This window comes from Erythrolamprus reginae, chromosome 3 (assembly GCF_031021105.1).
Source record: "Erythrolamprus reginae isolate rEryReg1 chromosome 3, rEryReg1.hap1, whole genome shotgun sequence".
Taxonomy (NCBI): Eukaryota; Metazoa; Chordata; class Lepidosauria; order Squamata; family Dipsadidae; genus Erythrolamprus; species Erythrolamprus reginae.
In genome coordinates, this window is record NC_091952.1 from 36,115,938 (window position 1) to 36,135,996 (window position 20,059).

At 37.7% G+C, this 20,059-nt stretch overlaps 1 protein-coding gene across 2 annotated transcripts in view; it reads left to right on the plus strand.

The window, feature by feature from the left end:
• PTPRT (protein tyrosine phosphatase receptor type T) overlaps window positions 1-20,059 on the plus strand; it is a 678,043-nt gene that overhangs the window by 652,540 nt on the left and 5,444 nt on the right. For both annotated transcript variants that reach the window (XM_070744761.1, XM_070744762.1), the window contains exons 27-30: window positions 7,891-8,064; window positions 14,037-14,168; window positions 16,555-16,680; window positions 19,691-19,854. In XM_070744761.1, coding sequence (XP_070600862.1) covers window positions 7,891-8,064; window positions 14,037-14,168; window positions 16,555-16,680; window positions 19,691-19,854 — 596 coding nt within the window. The remainder of the gene's footprint in view (window positions 1-7,890; window positions 8,065-14,036; window positions 14,169-16,554; window positions 16,681-19,690; window positions 19,855-20,059) is intronic.

The window sequence follows — 20,059 nt, forward strand, 5'->3', positions numbered from 1 at the left end:
CTGTGCTTACGGGCCTTTAGTACATGTATTTATAGACCTCGACACTCCCTTGCAATCTGGTATTAATAAATGGTGCCAGAATAATTAATCTCCAAGTAGGTATTTCAGCTTTCATATCAATAGAAAAAGTCTGTGGGAACAAGTATTATTTCTTGCTCCCTAAGCTGAATGTGAGAAATTGATCAATGGGAAATGGAAAGCCAGTTATGTGGCTAGCAAGACCAGAGGGTTAACTGCCTTGTTAGTTAGAGCAGTCAGGTCAATTGCATTGTTAGCACAAGGGCAGTTATGCTCTTAGAGAGGAGAAAGAATAAGAAGGGAAAGCAGCAAGCTCATTGTCCGTGCTCCACAGTGTACAGAGTGGCTTTCATCGGAGAAAAAATAAAAAAGTGGCAAGGACAAGCTAGATTGACCAAGCCAAAATTTCTGCATTGATCAACTGCGTAGAATAATTTTTATATCGCAAAGAAATATTACTGGGTTATAGCTTATCAATATATTTTAGTGACTAACAACTGGCTAAATTCTTTGTGAATTTGATTGATAGGAAAACTAACTGGTCTCAGGGACATAGTGTCCACATTGTATGAGCAAGACAATAAAATGGATCCCCATTGTATGTGTCAGGCAAGAAGGCTGATATTGATGTCAAGATGGCTTCGTCAGCTCCAAAAATGGCTGCAAAGAGTTGTGATGTGCAGATATCACCACCAGCCAAGAAAGAGTCTGGGACACTCTCTTGCCTAATTGGGACTTATTGTGGTCCTTCGTTTTGTTCTGGTTGATTGTGATTACTTAGGCTTGGGGCTTGGGAGTTGGGGGTGGGGGTGAGATTGTTTCCGAAACTGGAGTAAGCATATGTGATTTGAAACCTTGAAAAATAGTTAGTAAGTTTGTTAGAGGATCAGTGATCCCAGTCTTAGGGGGGGGGGGGGTTTGCTTGTTTTTTTAAAAAACAAAACTTATCTTGCTATAGAGGGGGGCAGGATTAGTGATTTGGCTTTATACCTGATCCTACCACTACATTACAAATGTTCACATTCTATTGGTAAAATACTCTCAAGGTGCTAAGGCAGTGTACTTTAGTGTACTTTTACAATCTATGGGAGTTCTGTAACTTCAACAATGTCAGCAATGTGGCAGTTAACAACATATACTATCACCACATTGTTTGGCTTTGCTTATGTTATCACATTAATTATTTGGATAATTAATAATGAATTTTTAGAAAGAGTGTGACTTGTTAAATAGTTTCAAAATGAGATCAGCAGAAGTCACCCATCATTGAGCTCAGACCATCTGGAGATCTGTAAGTCTTCTGAATTACTCAGTCTATCACTATTTTAAACATATTTTTCATTAACAATTTTCATTGTGACTCATTGTGATTCTATTTTTGTAATGTGCATACCATATTTGTGTACATACTGTGTTTTTAAACCACACAGTTTGGCATAGATTTGATTGTTTCTGTGTAGGAGCTGTATAAAATATTCAGATGCTGGTTCCTTAAAGAATTATTGTGCACCTTATGTGAATGACCACAAAGATTAACAGGAAGAGACTTACAATAGCACTAATAGGCCCAGGTTTGTTTATAGTTTATGGCTAACAGAACAGTTTAGGATTGCAAGCATGGTGAATGTTGATATATCAGATTAGTGAGAAGGAAATATTGCCAAATCATTAAGAGGCCAACAATCTATCATTTTACATGATGTAGCTTACCATGTGCATCCTGGCAAAGGAAAGATCATTATAAGGGATTTAAAGTTGTGCATTTTGCCAGATTGCTGCCTGATGGGGCTCCATCAAAGGGATTTAATGGTATGTATTCTAGCATAAAAGCTTTTGGGGAGGGGACACTTAACCCTGCTGTTCTGTTTAAGAAAAATAACAAATCTTATGTTCCCGGGTCACCCTGACCCGGACCGAAAACTCTTCATTTGCAGTGCTTATGTTTGGTCTTTTTGAAAGCTTTTTTCACTTGGAAAGTAGTCTGAACATTTCTGCACACAATGATATGAAAATTGAAATGAAAAAAGTAAATCTTATTGGTTTATTTTGCGGATATAATGCACGCCCCCCCTGTTTTTGTGAAATTTTTTTCAATTTATGGATAGTTTTGCTTGCAAAATGCATTCTATTTTACTAAAGTTGCTATGGGATTGGTAGCTTGAACATTTCTGAACATAATGATATGAAAATTGAACTGGAAAAATTGATGCATATTGGTTTATTTTGTTGATGAAATGCACGCCCCCCCCCCCGTTTTTTTTAAATAGTCTTCACTTTATGGATAGTTTTGCTAGCAAAATACATTCTATTTTACTAAAGTTGGTGTGGGATTGGTAGCTTGAACATTTCTGAACATAATGATATGAAAATTGAACTGGAAAAATTGATGCATATTGGTTTATTTTGCACATAAAGTATGCCTCAATTATTTCAATTTATATAAAAATTATGCTGTTAATTTCAAACTTACATACTTTTTTTTAGTAAAATGGATTTGTTTCATAAAATTAGTTCTCTGGCTACAATGTGGTTGATTTTCAAAAGGATATTCCAAATATTTCTAGACAAATATGTATAAACAGTGACAATAATGGCACACAGCAAGGCCGAGGGGGGGGGTGGCCCTTTTGTGGCAAAAATAAACCAATAAGAACCATTTTTTTCAGTTCATTTATATTTTTCTTATATTCAGAAATGTTCAAGCTACCAATCTCACACCAACTTTAGTAAAATAGAATGCATTTTGCAAGCAAAACTATCCATAAATTGAAAAAAAATTCACAAAAACGGGGGGGGGGCGTGCATTATATCCGCAAAATAAACCAATAAGATTTACTTTTTTCATTTCAATTTTCATATCATTGTGTGCAGAAATGTTCAGACTACTTTCCAAGTGAAAAAAGCTTTCAAAAAGACCAAACATAAGCACTGCAAATGAAGAGTTTTCGGTCCGGGTCAGGGTGACCCGGGAACATAAGATTTGTAACTTTTTTTGCCCAGCAAAAACTAAGCCCCCCACCCCCCCAAAAAAATTCTCATAGAGAGAACCCCTGAAATGATAAATAGTCATGAAATTTCAAGTTTCAGATATGCAGGGAAAATTTTTTACAGGGACTCAAACTTGGCTTCGGGTCACATACGACCCGAACAGAACAGCAGGGTTAAATCTAGTTATAACGTGCATCAAATCTTGCTGAGATCGTAGATTTAAATATCACATGTTTTGTCGAGATGAAGCCTCTTTCAACATTTAGAATCCCCATTTTCTAGATAAAACAGTAAATGAATGATATTCAATATAGTGCTAGACTGATAAATTTCATGATTTGTGGGCGACATTAATCTATTAATGGCTGTATAATTTCATAGATGAAAGATTATATGACAGGTTAAGAATTATTGAAGGCACCAAATGCACTCATTTTTCAGCTGAAACAGATACAGGCTGTCAGTGGTATTTAACTACTGTATAAAGATGCAGTAGCAACATCTTTTCTACCCTGTTGCCATGAAGTTGCCTTCATCTTCTCTCCAGCCAATGGTTATGTAGGCTTAAGTTGTCCTTAATTGTACCCATAATAAAAGTATTTTTTCCCTGAAATGCCGTAGCAAGAGGTGGCAATTGCACAATGTAAAAAAACCAGATACTTCACTGCTCATGTTGGATGACCTGTAGTGTTTGGATTTAGCTGGACACACATTAGACATTTCAAGCTAATACAGGCACTCCTTACTTCTTTAATTCCCAGACTCCCACCTAAATTATTATTCTGATTTTTGACATTGCAGAAGCATAGGAAATAGATCTCCCCTTTTGCAAAGTGGTGGAAGGTTCTGATTTTTAATTTGTGGCATTTTACTCCATGCGCAGAAACAGCAATTCTACTGATTTTGCAAACTGATATGAGTCTGCTACCTTATAAAGAGGCTTTGTGCAATATAACAGCACCAAAACCATACTCATTTACCATATTTTTTAATATTTGCAAATAGATTGCATGTGATTGACTTTGTAAACATGTGCTCTTCCCAGGTTCCTTCTTTATTAAAGAAAAGGAGGTCCTAGTCACGAGATATTATACATCATCAGTGCTAGTGGATATGGGCTTTGTTTCCTGTTTATATCACATGTTATATATATATATATATAATGGGTTTTTAACTGTTTTTTAATATTGGATTTTGTTATTTACTGTTTACCGCTGTTGTTAGCCACCCCAAGTCTGCGGAGAGGGGCGGCATACAAATCCAAATAATAAATAAATAAATAAATAAATAAATAAATAAATAAATAAATAAATAAATAAGAAATGGGTTCTAAATCCCATTGCTACCAGTTCGCGCATGCCCTCACATGTTCACGCAATGTTTCTGCGCATGCACAGAAACCTTTGCGCATGCACAGAAGTGTTCCCGGTGGGAAGGCAGAGCATCCCACCACCGCAGCTATTGTTTCACAGAACTGGGCCGAACCAGGAACAACTCCTGGTTTATATATAGTACAATAGAGTCTCGATTACCCAACATAAAACGGGTGGGCTGATAGTTGGATAGCCGAAAATGTTGGATAATCTGGAGGGTCTAAGAAAAGCCTTGAAATCACTATGAATTGTAATTGTATTGAAGTTTTATTTTAGGTTTCTACTCCATTGATACAACGAACTTCTTTCTTTTCATTACAATGTTTGGGGGCATGTTTCGGCTCTACACGTCACCTTCCCCATCGTGGCTGCCATGTTTGGGGGCATGTCTGGGGGTGCAGAAATGCCTACAGCCATGCCCCCAAGCAGCGTCAGATAATCTGAAATGTCGGATGATCGAAGGATGGATAATCGAAGGACAGGGTGGTGGTGGAGTTCCCCGGACTTATTGTCCTGGGGGACTTCAATCTGCCGTCACTCGGTGGTTTCTCTGGATTGGCACAGGAGTTCATGGCCACCATGACAGCCATGGACCTGACCCAAGTAGTTCAGGGTCCGACTCACGAGGGTGGACACACACCTGATATGATATTCCTCTTGGAGCAATTGAATAATGGTCTGAGACTAAGGGGTTTAGAAGCATTGCCTTTGTCATGGTCAGACCATTTTCTACTGTGGCTCGATTTCCTGGCTCCAATCCCCCCCTGCAGGGAGGCGGAACTGATTAGGAGGTTCTGCCCCAGACGCCTGATGGACCCTGAGGGCTTTCAGAGGGCGCTTGGGGTTTTACCAGATTCACTTGTCCACAGCTTGGCAGAGTCTCTTGCTGAGGCCTGGAACAAGGCTGCAGCGGAGGGTCTCGACCGAATTGTGCCTTTGCGACCTCTCTGTGGCACTAGACCCCGTAGAGCTCCATGGTTCAACGAGGAGCTCCGGGACTTGAAACGCCAGAAGAGATGTCTAGAGAAGCGATGGAGGAAGAGTAAGTCTGAATCCGACCGAACACTTGTAAGAGCTTTTGTGTGTATGTTTGGTTTTTATAACAAGGGTTTTTAGTTGTTTTATTAAATTGGATTGTTACATGTTGTTTTTTATCATTGTTGTTAGCCACCCCGAGTCTGCAGAGAGGGGCGGCATACAAATCCAATAGATAGACAGATAGATAGATAGATAGATAGATAGATAGATAGATAGATAGATAGATAGATAGATAGATAGATGATAGAGACTCTACTGTATGTTGCCCTGCCAGTGTTGGTGAGGTATGGTTTTTCTCCCTGGTATGTTTGCCTGTTTGCTTGGTGGTAATTCCTGTTTATCCGCAAGTAGGATGCTGGAGATGCTATTCTTTTTACCTCCTCCTTAACTTTTTTTAGTGCCTCTTTTAAAACCTAATGTCCACTTGGTTAAACATCCTCCAGTGCTCACTTGTTGTTGAATCTTTCTGCAATCATCAGGATAAGATTTCCATATTTTTTTAAAAAAAAAAACAGCAGGCAGAGAAATTAAGAATTCATAAAAAGAGAAACAATGGCCACCCCAAAAACCTTTCCCACCATCTTAATTACCCTACATATGAGAAATAACATAAGAGATCTTGACTTCAAATATATCACATAATATTCTTAATTTTTCTATCCACTGCCCAGGTTAGGGAGAGTGATTAATGAATTCCTTTTTCCCCTCCTGATAGCTGGTGACATTTGGGGGGGGTATAGAAACAAGGCAAATCACTTTTCTTAACTTGTCATGTAATAAATCTATAAGGTAGTACAACTCCCTGGCCTTGTTACTAGGGCAGAAAAGGGCATAGTTTCTGCCACCTGAAGATTGGAGTTAAGAATTTTATCAGGGCCAGAAGAAAAAATGCTTAGATGGTTATAAGTGATAGCTTGATGTTATATACTAGATGCAATTTTTCTTGACCATATTATTCAAATTTTTAACAACTTGAATTGTCTTTAAACAGATAGTCTGCAAAGAAAATTATTCAAAGATCTGTATTTTATAATTCCAGTTTTGATTATTGAATTCATTATTGAAATCATCAGCCAGTAGAAAAGTTATGGATTTCCCCCACCTATTCCTGTGTGTGTGTGTGTGCGCGCGCGCGCGCGCGTGTGTGTGTACAGGAATGGGCTGCTGCCCAGATGGGGGGGGAATGCAGTGGGGTAGCGAAAATGGAGTTCCACCCCAGAGCACCCAATTTGGACTGAAAGAAGTTGAAAGAAAATGCAGGGCATCCTGCATAAGCCACACCCACAGTGTGGTAGTTAAAATTTTGGTAGCCCTTCACTGTATATACAGACAGACAGACAGACAGACAGACAGACAGACAGACTTATATGAGTGGTTTTATACATTCACATCTTCAAAATGACTTAAGAATTTAGACTACCTCCTATTGAAAAGAATACAGTAGTTGTTTTTCATATTTGAACCCATATATTCTCATAAAAGATGACCTGATTATTTCATCCAGCCATCCAGCCATTCATTTATTCATTTATTTTCCTATGCCACCCTACTCCCTAGGGACTTTGGATGATTCACAGCAAAAATACACATGTATCAATAAAAAACCATTTCAATTTAAAATAATTTCAGCCAAATAAAACATTAAGTGTAAATAGCAATAGCAGTTAGATTTGTATACCACTTCACAATGTTTTACAGCCCTCTCTAACCATTTCACAGAGTAAAATTTCCTTGAACTGGTCAGGGTAAAATTTATTATTATCATTATTATTATTTTTTAGATTTGTATGCCGCCCCTCTCCAGAGACTGAGAGCGGCTCACAACACAAAACACAATACAAATCCAACAATAAAAAGCAATTTAAAACCCTTAGTATAAAAAACAATCATACATCTCAGAAAAACCACGCGTAAAACAGGAAACGGCCTAGGGGAATCAATTTCCCCATACCTGATGGCAGAGGTGGGTTTTGAGGAGTTTGCAAAAGGCAAGGAGGGTGGGGGCAATCCTAATCTCTGGGGGGAGTTGATTCCAGAGGGTCTGGGCCACCACAGAGAAGGCTCTTCCCCTGGGTCTCGCCAGCAGTTGGCAGACTTAGTCTGCAATAATACATTCTAACCACTGTGCCACCACAGCTCAGTAATAATAAAACTATTATTTAACACACACAACCCCCCCCCCACATTGTTAAAACAGCCATTGATACCTGACAACGTGTATAATTCAGGAAAGAAGTACTCGCTTAAAAAATAAGTTTCTAAACTATGTTTAAAATGATCAAAGAAGGTAAACATTGTAATGGGGACAAAATACATTGTATTGGGACTCCAGACCTAGTTAATTTTAATTGGGACTCCTTCTTGGGCTGCATTTTCAGTAGACACTTGGCGAGTAGACAAGACGAGCAGAAAATAAAGTCACATCTTTAGCAAGTTTCATATTAACCGGCCTCTGGTTTTGCTCCAAATACAGACCCTTAATATTGTTACTCCTCGAGTACGTCCAGAAGATTGCAGCATTGGACTTTTGCCAAGGAATCATGATAAAAATCGCTGCATGGATGTACTTCCTTTGGATCGGTGCCTCCCTTTTCTTATTTCTGTTGATGGAGAATCAAGCAACTATATTAATGCTGCACTCATGGATGTAAGTAAAGCTCTTTTTAAAATGTGAAGCAGAATAAAACTGAATAACACTATTGTCTATTACATTTGTATCTCCACTTTTTCCAAAAGAACCAAAAAAGGTTGAAACTCACTTTTATCCTGTTTGATCACTTGGGCTGAAGAAAGAGTCTGAAAGGGAACTTAGAAACATAGAAACATAGAAGTCTGACGGCAGAAAAAGACCTCATGGTCCATCTAGTCTGCCCTTATACTATTTCCTGTATTTTATCTTACAATGGATATATGTTTATCCCAGGCATGTTTAAATTCGGTTACTGTGGATTTACCAACCACGTCTGCTGGAAGTTTGTTCCAAGGATCTACTACTCTTTCAGTAAAATAATATTTTCTCATGTTGCCTTTGATCTTTCCCCCAACTAACTTCAGATTGTGTCCCCTTGTTCTTGTGTTCACTTTCCTATTAAAAACACTTCCCTCCTGAACCCTATTTAACCCTTTAACATATTTAACCCTCCTGTTCTGTTTAAGAAAAGTAACAAATCTTCTGTTCCCGGGTCACCCGGACCCGGACCGAAAACTCTTCATTTGCAGTGCTTATGTTTGGTCAATTTGAATACTTTTTTCACTTGGAAAGTAGTCTGAACATTTCTGCACACAATGATATGAAAATTGAACTGAAGAAATTAATTCTTATTGGTTTATTTTGCACATAAATATGCCTCCCCCCCCGTTTTTGTGAATTTTCTTTAGGTTTATTGATAATTATGCCTGCAAAATACATTCTATTTTACTAAAGTAGGTATGGGATTGGTAGCTTGAACATTTCTGAACATAATGATATGAAAATTGAACTGGAAAAATTGATGCATATTGGTTTATTTTGTTGATGAAATGCACGCCCCCCCGTTTTTTTTTAAAATAGTCTTCACTTTATGGATAGTTTTGCTAGCAAAATACATTCTATTTTACTAAAGTTGGTGTGGGATTGGTAGCTTGAACATTTCTGAACATAATGATATGAAAATTGAACTGGAAAAATTGATGCATATTGGTTTATTTTGCACATAAATGTATGCCTCCCCCCGTGTTCAATTATTTCAATTTATATAAAAATTATGCTGTTAATTTCAAATTTACATACTTTTTTTTAGTAAAATGGATTTGTTTCATAAAATTAGTTCTCTGGCTACAATGTGGTTGATTTTCAAAAAGATATTCCAAATATTTCTAGACAAATATGTATAAACAGTGACAATAATGGCACATAACAAGGCCGGGGGGTGGGGGGTGGCCCTTTTGTGGCAAAAATAAACCAATAAGAACCATTTTTTCAGTTCATTTATATTTTTCTTATATTCAGAAATGTTCAATTTAGTATATCAAACCTTTTGGGGGAAAATTCCTTAGGGATTTGTAGCCTTAAAAAATAGAAATTGACACAAAATTAAAAAAGGATTGGGGGAGGGGCTTTTTGATCAAAATAAAAATATAAGTCTCAATTTTTCCAGTTCAATTTTCATATCATTATGTTCATAAATGTTCAAACTAGTTTTCCAGTTGAAAAGGTTTTCAAAAAGATCAAATTCAAGTACCTAAAAAAATTCTTTTTGGTCCGGTCATATATGAACAGAAACAGACTCGAAGTTATGATTTTTTTTTGCCCAGAAAACAATTAGCCACCACCCCAAAAATATTTTTTGATGATCAGCATTGTTAAATTGAGTAAATGAATGCCTAAGATTTTAAAGAATATTTCGGATTTGGAGCATAAAAAAATACAAAGTGAAAATGGTTGCAAGCAGCCGAGGGGGGGGGGCTTATTTCTGATATTAAAAAACCAATAATAATCATTTTTTTCAGTTCCTTTATATTTTTCTTATATTCAGAAATGTTCAAGCTACCAATCCCACACCAACTGTAGTAAAATAGAATGCATTTTGCAAGCAAAACTATCCATAAATTGAAAAAGATTTCACAAAAACGGGGGGGGCGTGCATTATATCCGCAAAATAAACCAATAAGATTTACTTTTTTCATTTCAATTTTCATATCATTGTGTGCAGAAATGTTCAGACTACTTTCCAAGTGAAAAAAGCTTTCAAAAAGACCAAACATAAGCACTGCAAATGAAGAGTTTTCGGTCCGGGTCAGGGTGACCCGGGAACAGAAGATTTGTAACTTTTTTTGCCCAGCAAAAACTAAGCCCCCCACCCCCCAAAAAAATTCTCATAGAGAGAACTCCTGAAATGATGAAAAGTCATGAAATTTCAAGTTTCAGATATGCAGGGAAATTTTTTTACAGGGACTCAAACTTGGCTTCGGGTCGCATACGACCCGAACAGAACAGCAGGGTTAAATGTTTCGATCATGTCCCCCCTTTTCCTTCTGTCTTCCAGACTATACAGATTGAGTTCATTAAGTCTTTCCTGATACATTTTATACTTAAGACCTTCCACCATTCTTGTAGCCCGTCTTTGGACCCGTTCAATTTTGTCAATATCTTTTTGTAGGTGAGGTCTCCAGAACTGAACACAGTACTCCAAATGTGGTCTCACCAGCGCTCTATATAAGGGGATCACAATCTCCCTCTTCCTGCTTGTTATACCTCTAGCTATGCAGCCAAGCATCCTACCTGCTTTTCCTACCGCCCAACCACACTGCTCACCCATTTTGAGACTGTCAGAAATCACCACCCCTAAATCCTTCTCTTCTGAAGTCCCTGCTAACACAGAACTGCCAATGCAATACTCAGATTGAGGATTCCTTTTCCCCAAGTGCATTATTTTACATTTGGAAACATTAAACTGCAGTTTCCATTGCTTTGACCATTTATCTAGTAAAGCTAAATCATTTACCATATTACAGACCCCTCCAGGAATATCAACCTTATTGCACAACTTGAGATCAAATTTACAAAGTCAAATATATGTAAGAATTATAAAGCCTTTTTAAAAGTGAAAATTTAGAAATTGGGCAAGAATTTATTTTATGACTGAACATGAAGATGTTGGATAACCATTTTTCTGAAATAGTGTAGGGTCTCCTGCCCAAGCAGGGGGTTGGACTAGAAGACTTCCAAGGTCCCTTCCAACTCTGTTATTGTTATTATTATTAAATACCTTCAGCTGCAGTAGTGACTCACAGGCATTGTGATAGCAAGTATGCATCTGTTATCTAACAGTTGAACACACAAGGCCCTTTACTGCTTCACTAAGCAAAAGCTGTTTTTAAAAAAAAAAAAAAACCCTTCTGTGTCTAACTTTGAGCAGCTGCCAGCAATAAAACTGTTGGGGGTGGTTTTGTTTTTGTTTATCTTTACAAATATTCCACATAGAAACAAATTCCACAGTAAATGCTGAAGGTTTTCTCATGCTACATGCCTTCTTTCTGACTTACTACCTTGATTTCAGATGTGGCTTGCATTTATAAGAGCCTATCTCTGTAGCCATACATGTTGTATCATATAACTTCAGGGCACACACCAACATGATTATTTCATTGCTATAAAATCTCTTTTAAAAACCCTATACATATACATATATATACATATTTATTTATTTATTATTTATTTATTTATTTATTTATTGGATTTGTATGCCGCCCCTCTCCGGAGACTCAGGGCTGCTAACAGCAATAGTAAGACAGCGTACAATAATAACCCAATAATAAAAATGATTAAAAACCCATTAATATAAAAACCAAACATACATACAGACATACCATGCGTAAAATTGTAAAGGCCTAGGGGGAAAGAGTATCTCAATTCCCCCATGCCTGGCGACAGAGGTGGGTTTTAAGTAGCTTACGAAAGGCAAGGAGGGTTGGGGGCAATTCTAATCTCTGGGGGGAGTTGGTTCCAGAGGGCCGGGGCCACCACAGAGAAGGCTCTTCCCCTGGGTCCCACCAAGCGGCATTGTTTAGTTGATGGGACCCGGAGAAGACCCACTCTGTGGGACCTAACTGGTCGCTGGGATTCGTGCAGCAGAAGGCGGTCATAGCTATATCTCCAAGTCTTATTCTGTCCCTTAAATAAACAGAAATATTACATTCTTTTAAAACATAGAGGGGGTTTTTCCATTAAAACCATCCCAGGCATGATAAATACCTTTGGATATGAAAATTGAAGGAAGAATTCTTGTTCTCTGCCTGTCTTGGAAGTTGCTTGGGGAATAGAAATGGGAATACAGTGGTACCTCATCTTACGAACGCCTCTTCTAACAAACTTTTCAAGATACGAACCCGGTGTTTAAGATTTTTTTGCCTCTTCTTCCAAACTATTTTCACCTTACGAACCCAAGCAGCTGCTGCTGGGATGAAGGGGTTTCTTTTTTTCCCCCTTTTTTGAAGAAAGAAAAGGGAGGGGCAGCTTGGGGGAGGAAAGATTTTGCAGAGAACAACGTGCTTGCAAAGGCACTGAAACGGTGTCTTTTGAAGAAAGAAAAGGGAGGGGCGCCCCCCTTGCCTTTCTTCCTTCCCACTCACCCTTTAGCCTAGCCTTGCTTCTTCCACCCGCCCCCTTTAGCTGCTCCTCCCTGCCCTCTGTTCGCCTCCCTTCTAAAGTTTGGGATTTTCCTGAAGAATTTGCACGCATTATTTGCTTTTACATTGATTCCTATGGGAAACATTGTTTCATCTTACGAACTTTTCACCTTACAAACCTCCTCCTGGAACCAATTAAGTTCGTATGATGAGGTATCACTGTATCGGACATACTTCTTGGAGCACATGCTAGCATTTTGGTATCCCTCTAGTGATGACTTGTTTTCTTGCTTCACTAGTATGGTGACTATCAGTATATATATATTCTGATTGATCTCAGGGTGTTTTTTTTCTTCATAGCAATTCTTATTTGTTTTTAAGTATGTTTTTTATATTCGGTCAAGCTTTGCTATTCATGTGCAGATTAACAAGTATTTGGATTTTTCTGTTCCCTACTGTAAGAGTCACATAAGAAATGACTGGCACTACCTCAGCATGGATCCTGATTTGTTTGGGTCTCAGGACTATTTTAAGTACCTCTCAGAATGCTAGCTAAACTGCTTTAAGGAGATGGATATCTCCTTTTTAGGCTTATCCCAAATCCTAATCCATGTTTATTCTACAGATGTTCAGAAGGGATCGTTTATTCATTGAAATGGTAAGCTGTAGGCAAAACGCAATACTACTTTAAATGTGTAATCTCTTTTTAATTCCAGCATTTTCTTACACTCTAAAGCTCAGGCATAACTTGGGATTTTTTACATTTGAGGGATACTAATGGCAATATAAATAGCAGGATCTGCCCTTCTGCCCATTAATGCAATTAACTGAATTAAATATAAATATGATCTTGAGTTGACCTCAATTCTTGATGAGTGCATTCATTCAGTTTTCTTGGCAGTGTTATGGCAGTTTTCCATTGCCTTCTTCTGATTCTTGTTTTTGCTTTATTCTCCAGTCCAGCCAACAGCTCTAAAATTCCCAGGGGGATTTCCCATCTATGCATTAACATCTACCCAAGATAAATGCTTAGGGAAAATATGTCTGAAATATAATTGATTCATTCCAACTTTTAGAGGTTTAAAGCCCCCCCCCCTTCCTTTCCTCTTAGAAAGGAAGAAATACTTGTTTAGGTTGAGGGTAGCAGAAGCTTGTTGTGTCAACGTAATTTATCAGATTCCAGCTTCCCCATTATTGATTTCCTTAGGAAAAGTCTGGCTTCCAGCTGGCACGTTGAGTCATTTATTCTAATTGTTATGCAAAAGGGATAATTCTTGTTCCAATGCTTCCTCCCTAATGAAATAAAACCTTATTATGCAGGCTGTTTCTATTCAACGGGGTGGCAAAAACAGAGTATGAGGTTGATTTGTATAATCTGTTTACGTTAATCTGTTTGCTTGTCCATAGGCTCCCCGGTGTAATATGCTTCTCAATAAACAATAACGGGTTTTTGTCATGAATGTGAATCCTTCCCCCACCCACACACCATTGTTGTTGTTTTTCTACCTTTAGAGCCACAAGCAACCTGCTGCCTTTATAGTTACTCAGCATCCATTGCCCAACACTGGAGCTGATTTCTGGAGGCTAGTGTTTGATTACAACTGTTCTTCTGTTGTGATGCTGAATGAAATGGATGCTGCCCAGGTAGGTGTATTCTTTAAGAAATAAGTATGTATGGATCAAACACTTTTAGTTCCTATTGGACTCACGTTCAAAACATGTGTCAGGGTTCCAAGTAATAAATCCATCACAAGCAAAGCAGTAGATTCCTCAAAGAATAGCTTTATTGGGAATATCATATTGGCATGTATCTGGTGGAAACCCACCCTGGAGAGTCTCTCTGTTTTCACTTAATTAAAAGTGAAAGTTTTCCCCTCCAATCCCAAACAATCAGTCACATGGCCCAACCAAGGTGGCATCTACTGCAGTGGTGGGATTCAAATACTTCCACCACTGGTTCACTGAAAATGTGAGAGCGCGCCTGTGTGCATGCACGGCTTCTGCACATGCACACACGTGCATGGCTTGTGCACATGCACACAGCTTCTGCATATGTCTGCATGCATGGCTTCCGCCAAGTGACAAGGCCTGACCGAGCAGCCTTTCAAATTCAAACCTTTATTGTCAGAGTACAACATGTGGAGCCAGCTCCGTCATGTCTCTACTTTCCGGTGCAGCAGTTGCTTTTCTCTGCAGAGTTGGGAGAGCGTCTTGTGCAATTTAGCAGCTGTGAGCTGCCGCTTTCCCCTATCCCCCATCCAGAAAGGATGCGGCTAAGAAAAACAGCATTTAACTTGGTTGCTACTTCTCTGTGCCACAGTGCTTTCTGGGTGGAACTTAGAGGAAAGCAGCATCTCACAGCTGCTAAATTGCACAAGATACTCTCCCAGGAAGAGCATCAGTGGAGAGAAGCAGCTGCCAACCCGGAGAGCACATGGAGCATCTCCACGAGCAGCCGAGGCTCAGCAAGGGATAGAAGAAATTTATTTATTTTATTTATTTATTTTATTAATTGGATTTGTATGCCGCCCCTCTCCAAGCACTTGGGGCAGCTCACAACATATCAAAAGGTACAAAACAGTATGCATATCCAATTAATGTGACTAAAAGAATGGCTGCAAGATCTCAGCTACAGCACTTTCCAGATGGAACTTCTTACAGGTAAGAAGAACCATCTGGTCCATTCCTAAACTGCTTCATCCCTCCTGCTCCCATGCTACACTCCTGCATCTCTTCAGCCTTGTGTGGCAAGCCATAGGCCAAATAAATTGCTTTGGCCCAGTGACCCATAATTTGAGGCCAGCGAGAGTCAGCAGCATGCAGGCGGAGGCCCAGGCAAGGCCAGAGTGGGGGAATGACGCATTTCCCAAACTGTATGTGATGAATAGCAAGCGGGCGGAGGCTCTGGATCAAGGCCAGAGTGGGAGAATGGTTCATTCCCCAACCTGGGTGAAATGAACAGTGAGTGCGGCAAGGCAGGAGTTGGCAAATTTATTCATTCAATTTATTTATTCATTCAATTTTTATGCCGCACCTTCTCCTTAGACTCAGGGCGGCTTACAACATGTTAGCAATAGCACTTTTTAACAGAGCTAGGCTATTGCCCCCACAATCCGGGTCCTCATTTTACCCACCTCGGAAGGATGGAAGGCTGAGTCAACCTTGAGCCGGTGATGAGATTTGAACCGCTGATCTACAGTTAGCTTCAGTGGCCTGCAGTACAGCACTCTACCTGCTGTGCCACCCCGGCTCTATCAAATGGCACATCCATGGACCCTGACCTGAGATGAAGGGCGAACAGGGAACATGGCTACGTTAGGTGAGCAGAGCAGGCAAGGCATGGAGGTGAGGTGCAGAGATTAGCTGAATATAGGGCAGAGTGGGGCAGGATGAGTAAATGGTTGGGGCAAGTGGCAAGCAGGTAGACAAGGCGAGTGCAGAAGCCAGGCAGGGGTGGTATTTGTCAGTTCTCTGAACTACTCAAAATTTTTGCTACTGGTTCACCCGAACCAGTCCAGACTGGCTGAATAGCACCTCTGATCCAATGACCTCCTTTCTCCAGCCAGGTGTGTGAGAACATCCTTAGTTCATAACAGAAAGTATATTATTTTGACTACACCCCCCCAGCTATCGCTAATCCCCCCTCTCTATCCGTCAACTATAGTGTGGCAGTGCTGAAGCTCTAAGATGGCTTCAGCTAAACCAGATCAGGGTTGACAACATGGATAAATGCATTAATCTGATTCCTTTAATAAATAGTTTGGCCAGCTCTGATAATAATTCCTATCATGAAGCTTAAGTTTAGGCTAGTGAAATATAAATGTGAACAATAATTTGCAAAATCGAGACTGGGGATCAGGAGAATGATTTCCTCTGTGTTTGTCCTTAATATTTTATGTTGTGTACAGAGCATGTTCAAGGTGTCTTTTAATAGAAATGAACATTCTAAGATTTTGTGTGAAAATCTGTGTTTTTCATTTCTCCTTTATTCCCTTCTGATTTGTGTTTGTTTTCCTTTTGCTTTGATCAGCTTTGTATGCAGTACTGGCCAGAGAAGACATCTTGCTGTTATGGGCCAATCCAAGTGGAATTTGTTTCTGCTGACATAGATGAGGATATTATTAATCGTATATTTCGGATCTGCAACATGGCAAGGGTAAATAGAAGTCAAATAATTTTCTGTCAGTATTCTTTCTGTATATATTTATTAGGATGCCTTGAGATAATAGTTTAGATTATATCAGGATATAATATATATGTATTATATCAGGATCCTGATTAATATAATATAATATAATATAATATAATATAATATAATATAGTATAGTATAGTATAGTATAATATAATATAATATAATATAATATATTATTATATTATATTATATTATATTATATTATATTATATTATATTATATTATATTATATTATATTATATTATATTATATTATATTATATTATATTATATTATATTATATCAGGATATACAATTTATGCATGGTATTATGCCTATACAGTTTATGCATGGTATGGTTGTGTGTATGTTTGCTTTTAATAATGGGGTTTTTAATGTTTTTTAAATTATTAGATTTGTTGTATATTGTTTTATTGTTGCTGTGAGCCGCCTTGAGTCTACCGAGTGGGGCGGCATACAAATCTAATAAATTAAGAAGTAAGTAAGTAAGTAAGTAAGTAAGTAAGTAAGTAAGTAAGTAAGTAAGTAAGTAAGTAAGTAAGTAACAACAATCATTTCCTTATATTACATTTAATAACTGCAGCTAGAATCATCTATCCTCAACACTGGAAAGCAGCAACAGTCCCTTCGAGCTCAGTGATAATAACAAAAAATACTAGAGTGTGCAGAAATGAATAAATTAACCATGGAAATACATGATAAATAGGAAACAGAATTCTATACAATATAAAATAATTGGTACAATTGGTTGGAACACAAAACCAGACCTAAATAGACAGTCTGCTATTTAAGCCTGTCTAAGGTAGATATACTTATACAGGAAAGATAGATATATTTATACAGGATATTAAAAGGTAGAGAAAATTGTAATAGCTTGGCGTTTAAGAAATATGTGAGTATAGATAAGTTAATGAAAAAGCAATATAGATACACAGAAGTTATATTGATATGCAATGAGGCTAAATGAATATTAATATTAATTATTTAGGTTTTGTTATAGTTTGTTATGTGATTTGATGTCTTTTGAATGTTGGTTTTGTATATATGTATATTTGTATTTAAATGTTTTTAAAATTGTTCAGTAAAAATATTTTTTAAAAAGAGAAAGGCTAAGGAAATATCCAACCTAGGATTATACACTCAAGAATATATCATCGTAAATATTAGTAATCATTGGCAATTGTACATAGCTTCCTCTTATATGGGCAGTCAGCTAATACAGGTATTCCTCAATTTACGACAATTGAGTCCAAAATTTCTGCTGTTAAGTGAGACATTTGTTTAGTGAGTTTTCCCCCATTTTACATTTATTGTCACAGTTGTTAAATAAATCACTGCAGTGGTTATGTTATTAACATGGCTGTTAAGTAAATCTGGTTTTTCTATTGATTTTACTGGTCAGAAGGTCACAAAAAGTGATCACATGACCTTGGGACACTACAATGGCCATAGATATGAACCATGGTGATTCTGCAAAGATCAGGTGGTATTTACCACTGGCGAGATTAGCCAAAATTTACCCAGCACTACAAAACATATGCTGGAAATGTAATAAAGAAAAAGGTACTTTCTTCCATATGTGGTGGTCCTGCCCTAAAATTCAAAAAACCTGGGAAACAATTCACAAATGGTTAAAGGAAATTACAAAGGAGGAAATAGAATACTCTCCCGAGGGCATGCTTCTCGGAATTTGGAAAAGATCATACTCTAAACAAACTCTGTTCCTATTGACTCACATAAACACAGCGACAAGAATCGCCATAGCGCAAACATGGAGGAATGATCAGACTCCCAATGTAAATTTAATAATAGACAAGATATATACATGTGCAGAAATGGACGAGATGACAAACAGAATTAACGAATCCAAACATATGTGGAGCAATTGGCACGAATGGATTCAAAAGAAAATATTTATATAACTTTTTACAAAATAGCAGTACAAACCCCAAAAAATTAAAAATACCATCTGAATGTTCTTATCTTGTTTGATATTGCATAGTATTAAGACAATATTATTTATATAACAACTGTAACAGGTTAAAAAAAAAAGCTGGATAAGATCTGTAAATTGAATAAACAACTTGTGATATATGTATCTATAAAACAATAAAAAGATTTGGGGGGGAAAAAGATCATGTGAAAAAACAATAATAAATCACTTTTTTTTCAGTGCTGTTGTAACTTTGAACTGTTATTAAATGAACTGTTGTTGAGAACTACCTGTATAAATAAAAGAAAAAAGCTAACATACTTTCAACATATCTCATTTGGCCATCCCTCTTTCATTCCCCTATTTATATTCTGCTAAAAGACAATGAAAACAATTGGTCTAATAACAGATATGGCATTAAATATCCCCTTTAACCTACCACTTGTAAGTATAATGGTGCCTGCAAAGGTAGACAGAAGAGTCAGACTATTTATCAGCTACAATTTTCTTCATAATGGTTTTAGAAAATAATTGCAGTGTCAATGCTAAATATGCCCTTGATATTCAATCTTTTGAAGTAATTAGCCGAACACCATTATTGTATGTTAATTAAAAATGATTTTTCTCTTCCACTTTTAAAAGAAAAGAACTTTTTTATTCTAGAATCCCCAAATGTGCTCATCACATTCAAGAGGGAATTTACAGTTTTGCTAATTACTAGTAACTGAGTCTATGTGGTATATTTGTAGATGATGCTTACAAAAGGCTTACTTAACATGGCATCATTGGTTTCCACTCTGAAGCAGGAAAAGTGTTTCCTTAATTTTTCTGCTATTACTGAATAATATTCTAAAATGTATGCTCAATAAAAACCCAGCTGAGATAAATGCTTCTGAAAATATTCCCCAATTCCTGCAACCAAAATGAATGAGAAATCTTCTTTCAAAGTTCTTAGATTATAACACATGTTCTTCTGGGGGTATATAAAAGCATCCATACCTTCCTTTTCAGTATTCAACCATTCTGCATTCTTTTCTTTAGCCGCAAGATGGGTACCGTATTGTTCAACATTTGCAGTATATTGGCTGGCCAGCATATAGAGACACTCCTCCTTCTAAGCGCTCTCTCTTGAAAGTGGTCAGGCGGTTGGAAAAGTGGCAGGAGCAATATGATGGGCGAGATGGACGGACTGTGGTTCATTGCCTGTAAGCATTTCTTCGTCCTTGTTTTCTGTGTTAAGTCTAGATTGCCTGTCTGAAAAGAAGGAGAAGCATTGCAAACTTGGTCACTTTGATGGATTCCCCTGTACTGTTTGATACACATAATTAAAGGAAACCTGAAGATCCAAATGTCTGCTTCATATAGCATTATAGTACTGTAGACCTAAAAATCCATCCATTCATCCATCCA